This window comes from Narcine bancroftii, chromosome 1 (assembly GCF_036971445.1).
Source record: "Narcine bancroftii isolate sNarBan1 chromosome 1, sNarBan1.hap1, whole genome shotgun sequence".
NCBI classification, from domain to species: Eukaryota; Metazoa; Chordata; class Chondrichthyes; order Torpediniformes; family Narcinidae; genus Narcine; species Narcine bancroftii.
In genome coordinates, this window is record NC_091469.1 from 115,586,184 (window position 1) to 115,610,985 (window position 24,802).

The 24,802-nt window shown below is 41.4% G+C and overlaps 1 protein-coding gene across 1 annotated transcript in view; it reads right to left on the minus strand.

Moving 5' to 3' along the window:
• Nucleotides 1-24,802, minus strand: part of msh3 (mutS homolog 3 (E. coli)) — a 340,568-nt gene that overhangs the window by 295,349 nt on the left and 20,417 nt on the right. The window contains exons 4-5 of the mRNA XM_069936474.1: nt 20,758-20,979; nt 4,157-4,273 (exon numbers count right to left, since the gene is read on the minus strand). Of these exons, the coding sequence (XP_069792575.1) occupies nt 4,157-4,273; nt 20,758-20,979 (339 nt within the window). The remainder of the gene's footprint in view (nt 1-4,156; nt 4,274-20,757; nt 20,980-24,802) is intronic.

Sequence of the window (24,802 nt, forward strand, 5' to 3'; positions counted from 1 at the left end):
AACAACATTGTCAAAAATAGCCAATTATGCTCAGGATTTCAAGTGGAAAGGGGGAATTACTGCCAAAGAAAATGCCTCATCATTTGCACCCACACCTCACCCGTATGTCCATTTTCCATACTCATCTCATTTTTTTCCTTTAAAAAAAAATCAATTCTGAAACTACACTTCCTTTTTTGCAAGATTTTAAAAACCTAGATCGGGGATCCAGGTTGGTCTGTTGCCTCCCTGGTGCCAGGGTCAGGGATATCTGTGATCGAGTTCATAGCATTCTGCAAGGGGAAGGAGAACAGCCAGAAGTCGTGGTCCATGTGGGGACCAATGACTTAGTTAGAAGTGGGGATGAGGTCCTGAAACAGGATTATGTGGAATTAGGTAGGAAGTTAAAAAAATAGGACCTCCAAGGTAGTAATCTCTGGATTGCTGCCGGTGCCATGCGCTAGTGAAGGTAGAAATAGGAGGATGTGGAGGATGAATGTGTGGCTAAAGAGATGGTGCAAGGGGCAAGGGATAAGATTTCTGGATCATTGGGATCTCTTCTGGGAAAGGTCGGACCTGTACAAAAGGGACAGACTCCACTTGAACTGGAGGGGGACCAATGTGCTGGCAAGCAGATTTGCTAGAGCTGTGGGGGAAGGTTTAAACTAGTTTGGCAGCGGGGTGGGGAACAGAATGTGAGTGCAGTGTCAAGGGAGCATGGCCACCTAGATAGGAATAATAACGATAACAAAGGTAGGATGAAGATTAGGGTAAAAGGTAGAAAAGATAATATAGGTGAGGGTCATTCTCTCAAATGCTTATATTTTAATGCAAGAAGCATAGTGAACAAGGTAGATGAGCTTAGAGCATGGACAGATACTTGGGGTCATGATATTGTGGCAATTAGTGAGACCTGGCTACAGGAGGGGCAGGACTGGCAACAATATTCCAGGATACATTTGTTTTAGATGTGATAGAGCAGGGGGTAAAAAAGGGGGAGGAGTTGCTCTGCTTGTTAAGGAGGACATTACTGCCGTGAGGTGGCAGGATGGTCTGGAGGGATCGTCCAGTGAGGCTGTTTGGGTGGAATTGAGGGGTGAAGGAGGCATGAGGGTGCTAATAGGGGTGTATTACAGACCACCAAATGGGTCAAGAAAACTAGAGGAACAAATGTGTAGAAAGATAACGTATATGTGTGAGAATCATAAGGTAGTGATCGTGGGAGATTTTAACTTCCCTCACATTGATTGGGATACCCATACAGTTAGAGGGCTGGATGGGCTAGAGTTCGTTAAATGTGTTCAATCAATTAGTAGAAGAACCGACTCGGGACGGTGTAATACTAGATCTCCTATTAGGGAATGAGCTAGGTCAGGTATCAGACATTAATGTTGGAGAACAAATTGGGTCTAGTGATCATAACTCTGTTAGTTTTCGGGTAGTTTTAGGGAAGAGCAAGGAGGGGCCTAAAGTTGAGGTTCTGGATTGGAGAAGAGCAAATTTTGAAGGAATAAGAAGGGATTAGGGGAGTATTGAGTGGGACAAGATATTTTCAGGTAAGGATGTAAATGAAAAATGGAGGATATTCAAAACAGAAATTTTGAGGGTACAGAGTAGATATGTCCCAGTGAGGATCAAAGGAAAAGCTGGAAGTCATAGGGAGGCTTGGTTTTCGAGGAATATTGGAAATTTGGTTAGGAGAAAAAGGGAGGTGTACATGAGGTATAAAGAGCAGGGAGCTGAGAGTTTGAAGGAGGACTACAAGGAGTGTAGAAGGAATCTTAAGAAAGAAATTAGAAAGGCCAAAAAAAGGCACGAAGAGGCTTTGGCAGACAGAGTAAAAATAAATCCAAAGGGTTTCTATAAGTACATTAAAAGTAAAAGATTAGTGAGGGATAAAATTGCACCCCTTGTAGATAGCGAAAGTAGGCTGAGTGAGAAGTCAGAGGAAATGGGGGAAATTTTGAATGATTTCTTTGCCTCGGTATTCACTTGGGGAAAAAGATATTGAACCAGTTGAAGTAAAGAAAAGTAGTGGGGAGGTCATGAAGCATACAAGGATAACCGAGGAGGTAGTGATGGCTGTGTTGAAAAAGATAAAGGTGGATAAATCTCCAGGACCGGACAAAATATTCCCAAGGACACTCAGGGAGGCTTGTGGACAGATAGTGGGGCCATTAACAGAGATATTTAGGATGTCACTGGTCACGGGGGTAGTGCCAAAGGATTGGAGGGTGGTGCATGTGGCTCCGCTGTTTAAGAAAGGGTCCAAATGTAAACCTGGGAATTATAGGCCCGTGAGTCTGATGTCTGTGGTGGGTAAGTTGATGGAAAGTGTTCTGAGGGATGGTATTTACAAATATTTGGAGGTATATAGGGAGTAATCAGCATGGTTTTGTCAGGGGTAGATCATGCTTGACAAACCTGATTGAGTTTTTCGAGGGGGCTACAAAAAAGGTTGATGAAGGGAAAGCTGTGGATGTTGTCTATTTAGACTTTAGTAAAGCTTTTGACAAAGTTCCCCACAGGAGGTTAGGAAAAAATGTGGAAGCATTAGGTATAAATAAGGAGGTAGTGAAATGGATTCAGCAATGGTTGGATGGGAGGTGTCAGAGAGTAGTGGTAGAAAACTGTTTGTCCAATTGGAGGCCGGTGACTAGTGGAGTTCCTCACGGATCGGTCCTGGGTCCACTATTGTTTGTTATATATATTAATGATCTGGAAGTAGGGGTGGAAAATTGGATAAGCAAATTTGCGGATGATACAAAAATTGGTGGTATTGTGGACAGTGAGGAAGATTACCGTAGATTAAAAGGTGATTTAGGAAGGCTGGAGGTGTGGGCTCAGAAATGGCTGATGAAATTTAATACAGATAAGTGTGAGGTGTTACATTTTGGAAAGGCAAATCTAAATAGGTCATATGCATTAAAAGGTAGGCTATTGAGATGTGCAGAGCAACAAAGGGATTTAGGAGTGATGGTAAATAGTACCCTCAAGGCTGATACTCAGGTAGATGGTGTGGTGAAGAAGGCATTTGGAATGTTGGCCTTCATAAATCGGAGTATTGAATTCAAGAGTAGGGAGGTTATGATGAAATTGTACAAGGCATTGGTGAGGCCAAATTTGGAGTACTGTGTACAGTTTTGGTCACCAAATTATAGAGAGAGTGCAGAGAAGGTTCACAAGAATGTTGACAGGATTTCAAGGTTTGAGTTAAAGGGAAAGGTTGTGCAGACTCGGGCTTTTTTCTCTGGAGCGTAGAAGATTGAGGGGGGACGATAGAGGTGTTTAAGATTTTAAAAGGGACAGACAGAGTAAATGTGGATAGGCTTTTTCAATTAAGAGTGGGGGAGATTCAAACTAGAGGGCATGGTTTAAGATTGAAGGGGGGAAAATTATAAGGGGAACATGAGGGGAAATTTCTTTACGCAAAGGGTGGTAGGGATGTGGAATGAGCTTCTGGCAGACGTGGTCGAGGCGGGATCATTGGTTACATTTAAGGAAAGACTGGATAGTTACATGGAGAGGAGAGGGCTGGAGGGGTATGGACCGGGTGCTGGTCAGTGGGTCTAGGAGGGTGGGGATTTGTTACAGCATGGACTAATAGGGCTGAACTGGCCTGTTCTGTGCTGTAAGTGGTTATAAAATCTGAAAATAAAAAAAAATAAAAAAGTAAACACTCAGCAGGTCAACTGAGGAAAGGGAAATAATCAACTTTTCTGATGAAGGGCCCTAGACCTGAAATGTTAACCATTCCTTCTTCCAGACACCATCCAAAATGCTGGCTGTTTCCATCATTTTTGATCTTGTTTGTAATCTCACTCTTCAGAAAGCTTCCAATAGCCAAGGATATCAAAGTTATCGAATAGGCAGCAATTAGAAGTACCGGCTCAAGCTTGTACTTCTGATTCCCATTTCAGTTCCACCATCTTCAGCGTGTCACTGGAGGGAGAATCAAAGCATCGCCCTGGAAGATTTCATGTTCCAAAATGTGGCAATATGACAACATTGTCCCCTCCCCCACTCAAACCTTGCGCATCATGAAGTCTATTCCTCCAAGCTTAGCAGCTCCATCCTTTCCTGCTCTTCTAATGGTTGACACATGGGGTACATTAAACTGACTCCTTCTTCCCCTTTTCCTGTAAAAGGAGAAAAATACAAAATTGAGAACACCTACCTTGTATCCCTTAGCAACCAGTCGCCGTACATGGACAAATAGCCTGTGAACTGGTATGCTGGCTGTCATGAAGTTATGGTCTGGATGGCAGTAAATATTCAGTTCTCGAGCGGCAATCTGAAAGTATGCAAAATTGATCATTTAAAAAAAGTCTAGAAAACCTAATCGGCCAGTATCCTTGAAGAATAATGAATGTATGACATTGTTGAGGTATCAGAAGAAAAGCTCAAATATCCAACAGAGGTGCACAAATACCATGAACACATTGCCTTTACCAATACTTCATTGAACAACTATTCCAATGCATGCAAAATGTTCATTCAATGTGCACTTAATTTCACACGTTCCCTCGACATTGATGTTTAGTAAAGTTACACCACAATTCATAGAACAGTGCAGGCCCTTCAGCCAGTAAAACAACCCATCTGCAATCATGACATATATCACACCTTCTCAACAGGGGCTTTACACACACACCCCACCCGCGCCCCCCCCACCCCCCCACAACAGGGGCAACAGCACATTTAAGTAAAAGCCTTTTTCTTTTCACCTCATGCAACATGTTTAATTTTTTTTATCTAGTTCAGTGTTTCTCAACATTTTTCTTTCCACTCACATAGAGTAGAATATAAAAGTAGGATGTGATGTTGAGGCTTGAAAAGCTACAAGTGAGACCTCACTTGGAATATTGTGAGCAATTTGTTCACAAGGATGATTCTGGGAATTAAATGGTTATCATAGGAAGGATATTCAACAGTTCTTCACCTGCATTTGTTGGAATTTTGGAGAATGAGGTTGGGGGTGGAATCTCATTGAAACATTTTGAATATTAAAAGGCATAGACAGAGAAGATGTGGAAAGATTGTTTCCCATGGTGGGAGAGTCTAAAGAAGAGGGCACAACTTGAGGATTGAAGGGCATCACTGTGAACAGAGATGCAGAGGAATTTATTTTACCAGAGGGTGGAAAATTTGTGGAATGTGTTGTCACAGGCCACTGTGGAAGCAAAGTCATTGGTACATTTAAGGAAGAGATGGATAGGTTCTTCATTATCCAGGGCATCAAAGGTTGTGGGAAGAAAGCTTGGAAGTGGGATCAGCTCATGTTGGAATAGCCTATTTTCTGCTCCTACAGCTTATGGTCTTACGTTAACCTTGAGGGAATCCTGCATGAGGACTCCCAAGTCCCTTTAAACCTTCACTTTCTGAATTCTCTCCCCATTAAGAAAATAGTTCATAATCTCTTCAGCTACCTCTTTCAGAACCCTGGGATGTAGTCCATCATTCCAGGTGACATCCACCCTCAGACCCAAGCACCTCTTCCTTAGTAAGAAGGACTACATTCACTTCAGCATTCCCACCCCCACCCACCCTCCCACCCTCAACCACTGACTCACTTGCTAGTGTCCACAACAGTGAAGACTAACACAAACATCCTACTCAATTCATTCACCATTTCTTTAATCCCCATTACCACTTCTCAGCATTATCCAATATCTACTCTGGCCTCAATATTTTGGCTAGCTTGCCATCCTATTTCAGCTTTTCTCTCTTTGTTTACTTTTTTTAAGTTGTTTTTTTGTTGGCTTTCAAAAGCTTTCTAATCTCATCTTCCCACAAAGTTTTACAATATTGTATACCCTCTCTTTAGCTTTTATGCCGTCTTTGAATCCCCTTGCCAGCCACAGTGGTCTCATCACGTTAGAATGCTGCTTCTTTGGGACAAAATGTCTTGTGCCTTTTTAACTCCTCCCATTGCTGCTCCACCATCTTTCTCGCTGGGGTCTCCTTCCAATTAACTAGGGCCACCTCCAATCTCACACCTCTGCAGTTATCTTTACCCAATTGTAATATTAATATATCCAATTTTTGATTCTGCCTCTCAAAACATAGTGTGAATTCGATCATATTATTCCCACCTCCTCTGACATCTTCCCTCAACTTTCCTCCACTCACCTAAGGAGTGAAGCCCTAGCTTCCTGTAAAGAGGCAACCAAAACAGAAAGCAATATTCCAAAAGTGGTCTAACCCAAGCTTTATAGAGCTGAAATATGCCCAACTTCATAGCTTGAACTCAATTCCCCGCCCAATAAAGATCAGCGCACCACTCACCTTCTTAACCACCCTGTCGAATGTGCAGCGATCTTGAAGAATCTCTGAACTTGGACCCCAAGATACCTTTGTTCCTCCACACTGTTGAATCCTGCCATTAACCACATACTCCACTTTCTAAAGTACATTATTTCAGACTTATCCAAATTGAACTCCATCTGCCACTTTACTGTCTAACTCTGCATCCGGTTGAGATCGTGTTGTTACCTTTGACAACCTACTACACTACCCACAATGCCTCCAGCCTTCCTGTCATCTGCAAACTTAATGACTAACCCCTCCACTTCTTCATCCAAGTCATTTATGAAAAATCACAAAGAGCAGATCCTTGCAGAACTCCATTAGTCACCAATCTCCAAGCAGAATACGCTCCATCTTCTACCACCCTCTGTTTCTTTTGGTAAGCCAATTCCAAAACTACACAGCCACGGATCCATGGATTCTACATTCCACAACTACGTGAATGAGTCTAACATTGGTATGGTTGGCATAGCAGTTAGTGCAATTTCTTCACAGCGCCAGCAATGGGAGCCAGACTAGAGTTCGAATCCCACGTTGTAGGTAAGGAGTTTGTACATTCTCCCTGAGCCTACTTGTGCTTTCCCCAAGGGCTCCAGTTTCCTCCCACTATTCAAAATGTACCGGGGGTGTAGGTTAATTGGGTGTAAATTGGGCAGCACAGACTTGTGGGCCACAGTAATGTGTTACCATGCTCTATGTCTAATTTTTTTTTAATTTAAATAAAGGACCATGTCAAATATTTTAATCAAATCCATATACACCACACCCATCACCTTACCTTCATCAATTTTTTGTTTTCTCTTTAGAAAATCCAATTAGGCACATGAAGCACAACCTGCCCCTCACAAAGTCATGCTGACTATCCCGGAAAAATCTAAGCTTCTCTGGCATAGTTAGGCTTAAGCAGACTAATTAATTCATGAGAAGTGAGTTCCACACAAATTGTGGAGATGATTTTAAAAGGGATCATCGGCGGACCTGACTCATTAGTGGACCCATCAAATCGCAATTCATCATGGAACTCTACAGCACAGTACTGACCCTTCAGCCTTCGATGCTGTACCGATGCATATAATTCCTTAAAAAATGTACTAACCCTCCCCATCCAATAACTCTCTATTTTTCTTCCATCCATGTGCCTATCCAAGATTCTCTTAAACGTTCCAATGTTTCAACCATCACCACCATCCTACACAAGGCATTCCAGACACCCACAACTCTCTACATAAAAAAACTTACCCCTGATGTCTCCCCTAAACTTCCCTCCTTTCACTTTGTATTCATGTCCTCTATGTTTGTTATCCCTGCCTTGGAAAACAAGCACTGGCTGGTCACCCTATCTATGTCTCTCATAATCTTGTAGACCTCCATCAAGTCTCCTCTCATCCTTCTATGCTCAAAAGTAAAAAGTCCCAGCTCTGCTGACCTTGCCTCATAAGACTTGTTTCCCAATCCAGGAAACATTTTGGTAAATCTCCACTGCACCCTCTCCAAGGCTTCCACATCCTATAATAAGGTGACTAGAACTGAATGCAATAGCACAAAGTGTAGTCTCAATAGAAATTTATAGAGTTCCAACATGACCTCTTGAATCTTGAACTCAATCATCCTATTAATGAAGCCCAGCATCCCATTGTCCTTCTTAACTATCCTATCAACCTGTGCAGCATCCTTGAAGGATGTATGAATTTGAACCACACTCTTTAGTAACCAACCATTAACCCTGTTCTTGGCCTTCTAGTTTGTCCTTCCAAAATGCATCACCTCACACTTATCCATATTGAACAGCATCTGCCACTTTTCTGCCCAACTCTGCATCCTGTCTATACACTTGTAACCTTCAACAACTTTCAGCTCCATCCACAACTCCTCCAATCTTCACATCATCCACAAACTTACTATCTCATCCTTCTGCATCCAGATCATTCCAAAAAAAATCACAAAGAGCAGGAGTCCCTGAACAAATCCTTGCATTACTCCACTAGTCACCGACCTCCAGGCAGAATACTTTCCCTCCACTACAACTCTGCTTTCTTACTGCAAGCCAATTATTTTTTTAATCTACACAACCAAGGTTCCACTGATCCCGAGCCTCATGACTTTGAATGAATCTCTCATGGGGGACCTTGTCAAATGCTTTGCTAAAATCCATGTAGTCCGCATCTACCCTCGTCAATTTCTTTTGTTACCTACTCAAAAAACTCAATTAGGCTCGTGAGGCACGACCTTCCCTTCACAAAGCCGTCTATCTTTGAGTAAACTTTACTTCTCCAAATGCTCATAGATCCTATCTTTAAGAATATTCTCCACTGACATTAGGCTCACAGGTCTATAATTCCCAGGATTCTCCCTATTACCTTTTATAAACAAGGGGATTACATTTGCCATTCTCATCAGTAGGAAGAAATACAAATGAAGCAGGCACAAGCAGAGCGGCCATTGTGTGAATGGCCCAGTGTATTTGAGCTGAGGTGGAGATGCAAGAGTTAAGGCAAGGTCAGGTTTTTCCTCAATCTTTCCTTTTCCAGAGACAGAGAGGATGGCAGCCAGGGCAGGGATATGTTCCTCTTGCAGAATGTGGATAGTCAGAGAAGCCAGCAATATCCCTGATGACTTCATCAACTGCAGCTCATTACAGGCCATATTAGAGAAATTAAGCCAGATTTGGATGAACTCTGGATGATTCAGGAGGCTGAGCGGGTAATAGACAAGGACACAATCACAACTAGGAGGTAGGAGGAAGGTAGCGGGGTCACAGTGAGTAGAGGGAAAAGGAATAGGCAGATTGGCCAGGGGTACCCTGCACTTTCTCATCAGCAACAAGTATACCCCTTTGGATACTAGTGAGGGGGATGAGTAATCTCTGAGCGGCAGAAGAGAAGGGTGAATCAGATAGAGCATAGTCAGGAGAACAGATAGAAGAGATTCTGCAGCCAAAAAAAAAAGACTACAGGATAGTGTGTTATCTCCTGAGTTATCAGGTCTAGAAGGCCTCTGAGCATGTGCAGAATATTCTTAAGGGGGACAGAGAGCAGCCAGAGGTCATGTGGTATACTAGCTCCAATGTCAGAGTGAGGTTGAGATCCTGCAAAGCAAGTTCAGGGAGTTAGGAAAAAGGTTGCAGAGCAGGGCCTCCAAGGTGATTGCTCCAAGTACCACAACCTATGGAAGGTCAGAACAGGTAGCAGACAAATGTGTGGCTGAAGAGATATTTCAGGGTTTCAAATTCTTGGATCATTGGAAACTTGTCTGGGAAAGGGGTGACCTGTACAAGTGAGATGAGTTGCACCTAAACTCAAGGGGAGCTTTGAAGGATGCCTATAAGGACTTCACAAGTAGGTGTTAATTGGAAGTGCTGTGGAGTAATGGATGATTGTTTTGGAAATCAACAGATGAATGAACTCAGAAGATTGGGTCTGATGCCACAGTCTGTCTGAGTGCAGTTGGCTGTTCTAAGAGGATCAATTGGTTTTATCTGAGTGAGAGAGAGAGAGTTTAGTTCTACAGTTCAGCTGGGACTGGAACAGGACAAGCTGGCAAGCTTGTAGAAAAACCCCATTTGGAAGACAGGTTGTGAGTGCTTAGTTCAGCCTGGTCAAAGCCCTTGTGGTTCAAACAAGAGGAGAGGACTGGCTGCCTAATGTTTCACTTGAAATAAGAGAAACAAAAAAGAACTCGGTGGTGATCTGAAAGAAAGAGGTTATCATCTGGAAAACCATGATGGGGTAAGTTTCTTTGCCAAGACATTGATGTAGCTGATTAAAAGGAATCAATTGTAGGTGTCCAGCAAACAACAAATCTCTCTCTGAAACCAACAAGAACCTTCCATTTACCTTGTAAGCACCAAAGCCTGGTGGACTTAATAACTGTTAAATTCTGCACACAGCATAAGAATTGCCTGCAACCAGTGAACTTGGAGGAGTGAGAAGTGAGATTGATCTGTGAATCAAATAACTTTTCTAAACTTACACACACGTTACATACACATGCGCTTAGAATTAGAAGGGGTTAAGTTAGGTTAGTTAAGTTAATGTTTGATCCTGTTTTCATGTTTAAAGATAATTAAAAGCAACTTTTGTTCAAGTAACCATTTGTCTTGGTGAATATCTATTGCTGCTGGGTTTTGGGGTCCTCTGGGCTTGTAACAATACTCTCTCGTAATGCTGGCTCAACCACGCTCACAGTCTCTGCAGCGATGACGCAAACGAGTGCACTGTAAACAACCCATCATGTCTACTAAATGCCCATAATGCTTCTTGTGAGAAAGCTGTTCTAAAGCATCATCAGATGAGTGAAATTGATGACCCCGTTGCTTTAGAATCCGCACCATCCAGCTATTAATTTTAGTTCAATGCTTCAAACATTGTGGTCTTAAATGCTGCCCACGAATCCTCTCTAACAGTTTGCAAACCACTGACACAAGACTAACTGGTCCGCAATTCCCAAGATTCTTGCTGTTACCTTTCTGAAGCAAGGGACAACATTTGCCATTCATCAATCCTTTAGTAACCTCTCCTATGGTCAGAGAGGACATAAAAATCATTGCCAATATTTTCCCTCACTTCCTGGAGTATATCGCATTCAGTCACATGGACTGAAAACATCTGAATGTTTTCAAGATCCATCACTTCCTCTTTCTTAACCTCAAACACGCTCCAGTGAATTAGCCTGTTCTTGTCTTGTCTTTGGCTTGGCTTCGCGGACGAAGATTTATGGAGGGGGTAAAAAGTCCACGTCAGCTGCAGGCTCGTTTGTGGCTGACCAGTCCGATGCGGGACAGGCAGACACGATTGCAGCGGTTGCAAGGGAAAATTGGTTGGTTGGGGTTGGGTGTTGGGTTTTTCCTCCTTTGCCTTTTGTCAGTGAGGTGGGCTCTGCGGTCTTCTTCAAAGGAGGCTGCTGCCCGCCAAACTGTGAGGCGCCAAGATGCACGGTTTGAGGCGTTATCAGCCCACTGGCGGTGGTCAATGTGGCAGGCACCAAGAGATTTCTTTAGGCAGTCCTTGTACCTTTTCTTTGGTGCACCTCTGTCACGGTGGCCAGTGGAGAGCTCGCCATATAATACGATCTTGGGAAGGCGATGGTCCTCCATTCTGGAGACGTGACCCATCCAGCGCAGCTGGATCTTCAGCAGCGTGGACTCGATGCTGTCGACCTCTGCCATCTCGAGTACCTCGACGTTAGGGGTGTGAGCGCTCCAATGGATGTTGAGGATGGAGCGGAGACAACGCTGGTGGAAGCGTTCTAGGAGCCGTAGGTGGTGCCGGTAGAGGACCCATGATTCGGAGCCGAACAGGAGTGTGGGTATGACAACGTCTCTGTATACGCTTATCTTTGTGAGGTTTTTACACAGATGTCAAATTCACCAAGCTCCCTCTCCCTAGTGAACCATGAAGCAATGTATTAATTTAAGACTTTCTGTACCTCCAAAATACGTTCCTCCCTTTATCCTGAAGCGGCCCTATCCTCCGTCACATCATCCTTCTGTCCATGCATTTGTTGAACACTTCAGGGTTTTCCTTAATCCTATTTGCCAAGGCCTCCTTGTGTCCCCTTCTAGCTCTCTTTAGTCCCTTCTTCAGTACCTTTCTGGCTAACATAAGCCCTTCCTTACTTTGCTTCCTCCTCTTGACTACTTCTTCCTCTTGACTAGCTGTCCCACCTCTCTTGTCAACCATGGCTTCTTTACCCTACCATTTTCTCCCTCTCTCAGTGGGACAAACCTATCCAGACTATCCCACAAGTGGTCACCAAACACCTTCCACATTTCTGCTGTGCATTCCTGAAAACATCTGTTGCCTATTTATTCTCCCTAGTTCCTGCCTAATCCCATCATAATTAGCCTTTTTCCCCAATTAAACACTTTGGTCAACTCCTACCCTTGCCCATAGCTATGATAAAGGACAGGTGGTTGTGGTTCACTGTCCATAAAATGCTCCCCCACCGAGAGGTCTGTCACCTGACCAGGTTCATTACCCAGTTCTGGATCTAGTATAGCCTCTCCTCTAGTCAGCATGCACATAGACTGGGTCAGGAAACTTTCTTGGACATACCTGTCAAATTCTGCCTGATATGAACTTTTTGCCCCAAGGAGGTACCAGTCAATATTAGGGAAGTTTAAGTCTCTCATCATAACAACCCAGTTATTTTTGAAAATTTCCATAATCTGCCTAAATTTATGCTCCTCAGCATCCTGGTAGCCATTCAGGGGCCTATATAATGCTCCCAATAGAGGAATCATTCCCTTCCTTTTCCTGACTTCCACTCACAATGTCTCAGTACATGGTCCCTCCACAATTTCCTCCTTTTCTGCAACTATGATACAATCCCTGATTAGCAATGCCACTCCCCCTCCTTCTTTTACTTACTTCCCTATCCTTTTTGAAGCATCTAAAACCCAGAATATGCATCAGTCAACCATGTGCCTGCGTCAGCCAAGCCTCTGAAATGTCCACAACATCATGATTCCGTGTACTGATCCATGTTCTAAGTTCAACACCCTTATTCTTAATACTTTTCACATTGAAGCAGACACATCTCAACCATCTAATTTGTGCTCCATCCACTGCCTGTCCTTCCTCACATACTCACTACACAAAACAATCTACCGTACCTTTTCTTGTGGACTTTAAAAAGAAAAATGACTCTGGAAGAGAGATTTTAAAAGATTGTATTTTTGTGGACATAGTAAAGATTTTTTTTAGTCATCTGATATTTATTATGTAATATTAATCTTTCTTATTGATACTTCATGGAGAGCCCAGGGAAATGTAAAATGTTGAATAAGGTTTTCAGTCTAAGGGTAATGCATCAGGATGGAAGTTTGTTTTAAAGATGACGCTTTAGGGTGGGGTTCTTTTTCTTTTCCATCCCTGCAGATTCCGCGGGATTTTTCCACTGTTTCTCGTTTATGTCACCATCAGAGCAGGGCCTTTGCAACTTTTTTTTTTAAAAAGGAATGAGATCACGAGATTATTTATTGTGACTGTATTACTGTTCAATATTTATAAATCAATATGGATAAGACGTTTAAGTTTATAAGTTTTAATGTTAATGGTTTAAATTGAAAAAAATCAGGCAGAAGAAGATCTTAGCTCACAAAAAAAATTAAAAGCAGATATGGTCTTTTTACAGGAAACAATCTTACTGAAGTGAAACATGACAAGTTAAAGAGAGGATGGATGGGGCAGGTTTTCTCTTTGTCGTTCAATTCTAAGGTTACTGAAGGGAATATATCAAAAGATCAAGCAGGGAGATATGTGATGGTAAACTGTAAGATTTATTCATAATCATGGACTTGTATGAATATTTAAGCTTTCATGAAGGATCTATTTTGGAAAGATGCTGAAGGGAGACAAAATATTTTAATAGGAGGAGACTTTAATCTATGTTTGGATGGGGGGGGGGAGAAAAGAGGGAAAATGCCACTGGGGAATGGGGAAACAATGGGGAAATAAAGACATACAATTTAAGGAACAAGTATGTTTTGTTTTTGAAAATATGGCAACCGTACCTAAACTATGTTAGTGCTCAACTTCAATGAGAAACATTTGTACATATTGTTGTTGATATGGTTCATAGTGCAATAAATAAAAAACTACCAAAAAAAATCAATGTTTTGATCCGATATTGGATAAATCTACAAGAACAGTAGGGCTGCTAAATGACATTATCCTATATGAAGGATTTAAACTTAATTGATTAACCCAACAGATCAATTAAATTAATTGATTAATTGATTAACTTAATTGATTAATTAACTTAATTGATTAATTGATTAACCCAACAGAAAGGAACTATTCTTTCTACTCAAGGAACTATTCTTTCTACTCAAGGATGCATGACACACACAAGAATCAATTTATTTTTACTGTCAGCAGGATTAAAAGATAGGGTGATGAAATCAGAATATTTAACAAGGTTACTTTCTGACCATTCACTGCTTTCGTTAACAATTTCAATAGAGTGAAACGGAAAGATGGTGACTGAATCCAATAATGTTAAACAGGTGGATTTTAAACAACTTATTCGGCAACAAATAGAAATCTTTTGTGAAACAAATCTGGGTTCAACAGGTAATAGCTTTTTTTTTTAAATATGGGATACAATGAAGGCTATTTGAGAGGTCAGATTATTTCATTTATGAAAAATGTGAAAAGGGATATAATACAGAATTAAATAATTTGGAAAGAGAGATATTAGAATTAGAAAAAGAATATCAGAGAAAAGGAAATGGGATAAATATAGAATAATGGATTTTTTTTTAATGCATTATAACACCTTACAAACATACAGAGTGGAAAAAAAAACAGAAATATTATGAACTGAGGGAACAGGTTGCATGGCAGTTAAAGGCAGAAGAGTCATCAAGGGCCATAAATGCAATACAGAAGGATGCCAATGTAATCAGAAAGAAATAAATGATGCCTTTCAGCAATACTACACTGAGCTTTAAAAAATCAGAATAACGGGGATAAAAATGAAATACGAGTTTTTAGAAGGGGCCAAGTTACCTAAATTGGATGAAAATGATAGAAATGATCTGGATACTGCCTTTACAAGGGAGGAGATCGAGAAAGCACTGAGTATTTTATAGGCTAACAAGTCCCCAGGTGAGGATAGGTTTCCACCTAAAGAATTTAAAGATGTGTTAATGCCATTACTGATGGATGTATTGGACCAAGAAAGTGGAGACAAAGACACTTCCGGAACCTTTTTCAACAGCGATAATTACAATATTGCCTAAAAATAGAGACCCATTAAAACATTGTCATTCAGGCCAATTTCTCTTCTCAATGCTGACTATAAAATTGTAGCAAAGGCACTAGCTAAAAAGCTAGGGCAACATCTACCGAAATTAAGACATCTGGACAAGGTAGGATTTGTAAAGGGTAGACATTCAGCCAGACTGTTTAATACATATGACAAAATCTGAGCGTAATCCAAGTATAACAGTTTCTCTTGACACAGAAAAGGCAGTCGATTAATTAGAATGTTCTTTTTTGTTTAAAACATTGGAGAAATTTGATACAGGAAGGGGAATTTATTAATTGGATTGAGACACTTTATCACAATTCACAGGCAAAGATAATTATGAATAGTCAAATGTTGAAGGTATTCCCTTTCAGTAGATAGAGTAGACAAGGATGACCTCTGTCTCCAACACTGTTCCTAACGGTAATTGAACCTCCAGCTGAAATTATTAGAAGAGATCCTGAGATTAATAAGTGCTTCATGGTCAGACAGGATGAGCATAAAATTAGTCTACTTGCAGATTATGTATTATGTATTTGTCAGATACTGAAGAATCCCTGGAAAAGTTACAGGAGCTTCTTAGAAAATATGTAGAAACTGCCAAAATGTTTGGCCTGGAAGTCAGCCTGAAGAAAACTGAGGTCCTCCATCAGCCAGCTCCCCACCATGACTACCAGCCCCCCCACATCTCCATCGGGCACACAAAACTCAAAACGGTCAACCAGTTTACCTATCTCGGCTGCACCATTTCATCAGATGCAAGGATCGACAATGAGATAGACAACAGACTCGCCAAGGCAAATAGCGCCTTTGGAAGACTACACAAAAGAGTCTGGAAAAACAACCAACTGAAAAACCTCACAAAGATAAGCGTATACAGAGCCGTTGTCATACCCACACTCCTGTTCGGCTCCGAATCATGGGTCCTCTACCGGCACCACCTACGGCTCCTAGAACGCTTCCACCAGCGTTGTCTCCGCTCCATCCTCAACATCCATTGGAGCGCTCACACCCCTAACGTCGAGGTACTCGAGATGGCAGAGGTCGACAGCATCGAGTCCACGCTGCTGAAGATCCAGCTGCGCTGGATGGGTCACGTCTCCAGAATGGAGGACCATCGCCTTCCCAAGATCGTATTATATGGCGAGCTCTCCACTGGCCACCGTGACAGAGGTGCACCAAAGAAAAGGTACAAGGACTGCCTAAAGAAATCTCTTGGTGCCTGCCACATTGACCACCGCCAGTGGGCTGATAACGCCTCAAACCGTGCATCTTGGCGCCTCACAGTTTGGCGGGCAGCAGCCTCCTTTGAAGAAGACCGCAGAGCTCACCTCACTGACAAAAGGCAAAGGAGGAAAAACCCAACACCCAACCCCAACCAACCAATTTTCCCTTGCAACCGCTGCAATCGTGTCTGCCTGTCCCGCATCGGACTGGTCAGCCACAAACGAGCCTGCAGCTGACGTGGACTTTTTACCCCCTCCATAAATCTTCGTCCGCGAAGCCAAGCCAAAGAAGATTTGTCAGATACTGAAGAATCCCTGGAAAAGTTACAGGAGCTTCTTAGAAAATATGTAGAGTGTCTGGCTACAAAATTAATATGGATAAAAGTGAAATAATTCCCTTAACAAATCATAATTATGACATATAAAAGAGATAGTGGGTTTAAATGGAAAGCAGATGGAATTAAATATTTGGAATAGTAACAGACAATAATTTACAAAATCTGTATAATCTTAACTATGTTCCTCTGCTTAGTAAAATAGGTTTTACAAAGATGGAAGGATTTGCCATTAACATTAAGGGGAAGAGTGAGTTGTGTAAAGATGTAAGTGATGCAGAGATTTCAATGCTTGTTCCAATCATTCAATGCCTATACCCAAGATATTTTTTTATTGTTAAACAATCAAGTAAGACAATTCATATGAATAACAAAGTCCCCAGAATTGTGTTGGGAAAAATAACCTGGGATTATAAATTAGGGGGAAGCTGAGACTTCCAGATTTGAAAAAATACTATCTGGCTGCATAGGCAAGATTTTTGGCATCTTTCTTTGAAGGGAATTCACCAAATTGGGTTTGTATGGGGCTACATTCAATGAATTAAAACTTTATCTATAAGTGGAGCCTAAATCAATTTAAAAAAAGACAAATAATGCTATTTTGGTACATACGGTTAAAAAAAATGGCAGGAAATTAATGAATATTTCGAGAGAAAAGTGGGTATTTCGTTAAGAGCTCCATTATGCAATAATGTATTAGTACCTATAAATATGGGTAACAAAATTTTACACATATGGTTACAAAAGGTTATACGCTGTAAAGCAGATTGTTACAAAGATGTTATTTTGATGTCATTTGAACAAATGAGACAGACATATGGTGTACTTAATGTACGTTTTCTCCAACTGAGACCTTTCTTGAGGGAAAGATGGTGACAGGCATAATCTTCTCTGGGAGTTAGTGAAATGGAGCAGACACTCTGGATGGGTAATATACTCAAATTTATTACTATAATGTATTTTGTTCTTCAGTTTGGAAGTGTTAAAACTGGTTTGCAGAAATCAAGGGAAAGGTGGGAGTCTGACTTGGGTGTTGCAATATCACAACAATCCTAGTCTGAGTGATGCTTGGATAGGGTAACTTCAACTATTAATGCAAGATATGGGTTGATTCAATACATTTTTTTTTTTTTACACCAACTATATCTTACTCCACAGAGGTTGCACAAATCTAAGCCAGAAAGTGCTTTAGATACGATTTAGAAGGAACATTTTTTTCATGCAACCTTGTCATGTGTGAAGGTTAGACCCTTTTGAAGTACTAACAAAAATAACCTTCGGTGGGGGGGGGGGGGTGGGGGGGGGGAAATATCCAGAACTTGTATTTATTAGGCAATTTAATAGCAAAGATCTCTCAGAGTTTCAAAATTTTGTTTGTTAAAATTCCATTGGCAGTGACCAAAACATATTTTGCAATCACATGGAAGTTGGTCTCTCTGGTTACCTCGGCAAGGTGGACAGCAGAGATGGATAGTTGTATACCAATGGGGAAACAAAGACATACAATTTAAGGAACAAGTATGTTTTGTTTTTGAAAATATGGCAACGATACCTAAACTATGTTAGTGCTCAACTTCAATAACACTGCTAAAATCAAAAGTGATCTCTCCCTCAATTCCAAGGTTAATTTAAACTGAGCTGTGATGGAGCATGAAAGAATACTTAATAAAGGGAAGGGGGGAAAATAAAGGGGGTAGAGTTTGCTTTTTATAAAGTTTAATATACATATGTACATTTTTGTTGAAATTCTAGAATTATTCATTTTATTTTTGTGAAAAATAATTTTTTTTTTAAATGCCAAGGACATAATCAACAACCTCTCAGATACTGGCACCCAGTAGGGAGGTGGGGGGGGGGGGGGGGGCAAAATACACCATCCAAGAGTCTCAACCTTTTCTACTGAATCTCCTATTAGTTTACCTGAGACCTCTGAACCAATTTTGGTTCATTGCACAACACTAAATCCAAAACTTCCTTTTCCCAAGTGGGCTCAACCACAAGCTGCTCTAAAAATCCATCCATACAAGTTAACTGTATTACCATTAACTGTACACATTCCCCTGACATTTGACCTCCTAAAGTGCAACACCTCACACTTGGCTGAATTAAACTCCATCTGCCATTTCCCGGCTCGTATCTGTAACTGATTACTATCCTGTCATATTATTTGATAGCTCTCTACATTGTCTACAACACCATCAATATTTGTATCAACTGCAAACTTACAATAATCAAATAATAATTTGTGAAAACCAAACATAAGCAAACCCGGTAATATGGTTTTATGAAACGCAAGTCACATTTGGTGAATTTGCTCAAATTCTTTGAGGCTACAACAGGGAGACTGGATTGAGGAAACCTACAGATGTCTTACATGCAACTTGGGCATGTACTGTTAGGTCTGCTTTGTTCATGAATGAGTGAGACAAACACCAGACTGAGTCGAAATCAGGGTTCTTTGTTCTTTATTACCGGATTGTAACACTTGCGACTAACCATGTTAGTCGGAGAATGCATTCTGCCGTTATCAGCAAAATGGTGATTTTTTATACCCTTGGATACATGCTTAGAACATCATCATATCATTACTTGTCCAATGACTAAAACTGTTAGCTTCCTGCCTCTCAATCCATCAATGTCTCTCTTATCTTGTAAGTACAAGGATGCATTTACATCTTGTTACAGCCCTGTACAGGGCAGGGTAACTCCTTACACATTCCCATCTCATGATGTTTTACCTTACAGTACGAAAGTAAATACATTTTGGGAAGAATTAAATCAGATACTAAATAAAATTACAAAAAAAAAGCATACCTAAAAAACCAGAGATATTTCTTTTAAGTAACATAAGAAAGTAGAGAATTAGGCCTAAAATTGGATAAAGTGCAAAAAAAAAATCATTACGATACCCTTAGTGATAGCAAAAAAATGTATAATCTCAACTTGGAAAATGGAAGAGAGCATGAGTATACAGTGATACATGGAAATGAATAAATGTATTCCATTGGAAAAAAATAACATATAATTGAAAAAATAAAGTCACAATGTTTGAACAAATTTGGGAACCCCCATTTGGAGTTGTACATATGTTGGTGAGGCCTCACCTGGAAATACATGGTATGACTTTTGTCCCGTTACCTAAAAAAAAATGATACAGTAATATTGGAGGCCATCCAATGGAGTTCAGCAGGCCATTTCTTGGGATGAAAGCGTTTTCCTATTAAGGCAGGCTAGACTGTTTAGGGTGGTATGTCCTGGAGTTTAGAAGAATGAGAGGCATGTAAAAATTTCTTCTCTCGGAGGGTAGTGAATCCCTGGAATTCTCTGCCCCAGAGTGGGTGAAGACCACATCATTTGAAATATTTCAAGTGGAGATAAATATTTGAAAGATCAATTAATATATATAGTTTGAAATTTAGACATACAGCATGTTAACAGGCCCTTCCACCCCATGAGCCCAAATACACTGGTTAACCTACAAACCCAACCAGCACCAAAGAGGATAATCCATGATCGCTTTGACCATGGGGCCTGGCAGCATATTTTATCATGACTTGGGCATTTTGTGTCAAGTTGAGTATTATTCAGTGCAGCTACCAGCATAGGAGAACTATCAAATTACATGTTAACTTATACATGCCAAATTTGGGCTTGATCAGATTCAAGAAACAGGGCACTGAAGCTAAGTATCACTTAGCATCCAGTCCCAATTGAAACAAACACATGGAGACTTAAAGGTAAAGGTTTCATTACCGTCAAGTAATACATTTTTTTGAATGTAACAAAGATGAGATTCTTTAACTTTTGTCTACCTTAAGGCTGCCAGAGAGAGATTCATCACTTTCTCCAGCGCCCCTCCCAGAAACCTACAGCACCTAGTGTTTCTAGGTAGTCTCCCCTCCAAGTACTGCTTAGCTTAGCCTGCTTAGCTTCCAAGATCAGACAATTCCAGGCGTATTCAAGCTATTTGGTGCTGTTACCTGGAGAACTAAGTTTCAAACGCAGCAGTAAAAGACAGAAATCTACCCAACTGAGACTCAGACCACAACCAGCAGCTTTGGTGTAAGTACTGCTTGTACCTGCAACTTGAACACACAAGACTGAAACTTTACTAAATTACTAGTTAAATCTGTCTGCAATTTTGAATGACCTACCTCAGCATCCTCACCGAAGAACCTGTATTTATACCCACACTCCACGCAGAGTACTGCATCTTTGTGTTGTTTTTTAATCTCCAGGAATTGCAGTTCTAGTGGAGTGTATACACTTTTCGTCCTGTGATTAACTCCCCCATTTTCCATGCTCTTCACACCAGTTCCCTTGTTTGAAGTAGAAAATCGTCTCCAATCAAGGCTTGTAATTTCCTGGGAATAAGGCTGTCAGAAGCAAAGCAAAAGGATAAGTAAATAAGTAAAGCAAATTTCAGAATTCTTCACCAATACTCATATGCAAAGCTTAGTAATGACATCTTTGGAAAGAGATCTTAATTACACAGACAATACAAGTAGCAGATGAACTGAAAGGATGGGAGGAAACAATTCTCCTGGATAATAGACCTGGTAACATTTGCTACCTTGTTCGGCCTTCTGCATTCCTCGGCAGTTAAATTCTCAAACCAGATTGTGGAGAAACTAGTCAGTATATTTTCCCAATGTATCTGTGGAAGTTTCATGGAAGATCTGACAACTTGCTACATCTCCTCAGACCTCTGAGAAAGTTGGTGTTGCTTCTTCATGGTTGCCTTGATGTGCTGGCTCAATGAAAGATCTTTTGAAATATGGACTCATAGGAATTTGAAGGTTCTGACTCTCTCCACTTCCTTCTGATAAACACAGACATAAGCAAGTCCCTCAGCTTCTCCACGAAAAATCAACAATTAGCCCCTTGGTGTTCAAGTTTTTTTAATTTTGAGATACAGGAAAAATTCAGGCCAAGAGCTCATGCTGCCCAAATACACCCATGTGACCAAGATTCAAGATCCATTTTTGTCATGTAACAGCATAGAACATGTAACATTACACAAAATTACCTTTTGCCTGCCATAAGACAAAGAGTTGCCTTTATTTTTGCCCAGCACCTCTTAAAGTCAGAAAGAAAAAGAGAAAAGGGGAGTCCCTTCAGTGTCAGAGTATCCACGAATCCCCTCCAGCATTCTCAAGCTCTCTCCAGCCACACAGTCTCCTGTTCAATCCATCAGCAACCCAAGCTCCAGATCCAAACTTCCAACATTAAGAGGAAGCCTTCAGTGCATCCCGAATCCCAGCTCCAATACCTGGTTCCCATGAGGCAGTCTGCAGCAGCCTGCACAGGTCCCCCGACTGCAAGTCACCCACAGCCTGTGTACGTCCTTCAGCCACTGAGCCCCTCGCTGGTCCGTTGCCATGATCACCGCTCTGTAGGGTCTTCTCCTTCTGAACGAGGGATGTTCTTCCCGTTTCTGCTGCCCTGCTACAGTCGCTGCTCCCTGGATTCTGCAACCCCTTGTGGCAGCTGCCGAGCATGGGTGCCACCATCATAGGATCAGACCTCCATAGCTGCAGGATTTAACTTACAAACACAGTCGGCTCCTTTAACAGGCCGTTTAAACCTGTATGAAGAAGCCAGCATTAGGATCAGGCGGATTAACCCTTCAGAGCAGTGCTGTGTCTCTGCTCCCCATTTTCCAAGGTCTACACCAACAGTGGTGCTGCCATTACAGCAGCTCTGCCAGCATTGCCAATTAACCTACAAAATTCGCATGTCTTTGGAATGAGGGAGGAAAATGCAGCACCCAGAGGAAACCCATGCAGACATAAGGAGAACAGACAAACTCCTTATAGAAAGCACCAGATTTGAACCCAGGTCGCGAGCACTGCAATAGAGTTGTACTAACCATGACACTAACTGTGGTGTTGAGAGCAAGATTGTTGTTCTGGCACCATCCAACCAGATCATCTGCATCTTGACTCATCAGTTATCTGGCCAATAATGGTGATGTCATCAGGGAATTTATAGATTGAGACAGAGTTGAACTTGGCTATGTAGTCTTGGGGGTACAAGGAAAAGTGCAAGGATAAATGCACGGCCTTGTGAGGTATTCATGTTGATCGTCAGCAAGGAGAGGTTTCCAATCCGCATTGATTGGGGCCTGTCGATGAGGAAGTCAAAGATCCAGTTTCAGACAAACAGTCTCAGGTACTTCAGCTTGATTATGCTGATCTTCTACTCCAAGCATCATGTTCCAGTCTAATCCCATGTTCCTCTATTCCTTTGAAATTCAGAAATCTATTGATCTTCGTATTAAATGCAATCAATGATCGAGTTCTTGCAGCCTTCCAAGTGAAGTAATTTCACCTGATCTCCATCCAAAATGTTCTTGCCCTTACTCTGAGACTTAGAATCCCAGTTATCTCTCTTCTCTTTGGCTTGGCTTCGCGGACGAAGATTTATGGAGGGGGTAAATGTCCACGTCAGCTGCAGGCTCGTTTGTGGCTGACAAGTCCGATGCGGGACAGACAGGCACGGTTGCAGCGGTTGCAGGGGAAAATTGGTTGGTTGGGGTTGGGTGTTGGGTTTTTCCTCCTTTGTCTTTTGTCAGAGAGGTGGGCTCTGCGGTCTTCTTCAAAGGAGGTTGCTGCCCGCCGAACTGTGAGGTGCCAAGATGCACGGTTGGAGGCGATATCAGCCCACTGGTGGTGGTCAATGTGGCAGGCACCAAGAGATTTCTTTAGGCAGTCCTTGTACCTCTTCTTTGGTGCACCTCTGTCACGGTGGCCAGTGGAGAGCTCGCCATATAACACGATCTTGGGAAGGCGATGGTCCTCCATTCTGGAGACGTGACCCACCCAGCGCAGTTATAAACTGTTTAAAAAAGGGGAGCACCCTCTCCACATCTACCTGCCAAGCCCTCAAAAAATGTGTATTACCATTGAGATCACCTCTAAATTCTACAGTACAGAGGCCTAACCTATTTAAGGCCTATGTGAATTGGACAGCCCAGAACCTCATCTGATAAAGATACTCCACACGTGGAGCATTGTTACAAACTAACAACCCTTTAAATTATTTTTAGGACTCAAGGGACTTTGTTAGTATTAACACAGAAACAGCAATGGAAAATTCACCAGACAATGATAAATTGAAAATAATAGTTTTTTTATTAAATTATTAACAACATAACATTTCTTACTTATATCTAAACTTACTCAACTCTAAATTTAATCCCACTAAATGTGTGGGTGTGTGGGTGGGTGTGTGGGTGGGTGGGTGGGTGGGTGTCCCACTCTGAAAAGTCAATCTTTAAAAGTTTAGCATCATTTTAGTTTTGCTTGAAGGTCTTATATTCTCAATTCAAAAATAATTATATGGCACTGTTAAACCATATCTTCAGGCCTCTTTACTCACAATGTAGCTATTTTCTTCCATGATGAATACACAAACCCAGACAAGGGTTAAGCAAATATGGTTGTCTTCTTCCACGATGAAGTCACAAATCAGAGAAGGGTTAAACGAAGTGGCCATACAAAGATAGACCCAGTAGAAATCTGCCCTCTTTTCCAAAGAGACAGAAAAATGGTCTTCCTAGTGTCAAAAGTCACTGATTCTGTGTTCCCCCTTTCCAGGAGAAACGCACAAGAGCACCAATTCTGGTTACTGTAACTCAACCCTGTCTTTCACAAGGTTTAAACCCCTGTGTCACAGGGGGTTTGACCTCTGTACTCTCCAAACTGAACTCTTCCAAAAACTGTACTCAAAATGTCTGAATTCAGTCATATAGTGCTCCAAGTTATGTAACAGTTACTCACCAGGGTGAGTCCCAATTGTTGGAAACCATATGACCACCAGTTTTATTTCTACCAAAATTCTCTTCCTTTTTCAAAACCATTCCATATCCATAACCACCTCTGACCTCATCTCTGTTCAAGAGGCTTAAGTGGCTTTGATTAAAAAGAGATGGCTTCCTTTAGCAGTTCCTTCTTGAATAATTAAGATCCACTTGAAATCCATTAGCTCTGTCTGTCCAAGACGCTGCGGCTCCAAGAATGAACACTCTACTCTGAGTACAATAGTGTATCTGTAAATGTGCTGTGACCTGTGTGTGACCCTGTACCAGTCCACAACAAACTTACTAAGAAAACATATCCAGATAAAATATAGTTTTAACATTATTCTAAAGATTCATATCAACACAGATCCTCCAAAGCTTCTACAAGCAAAGAG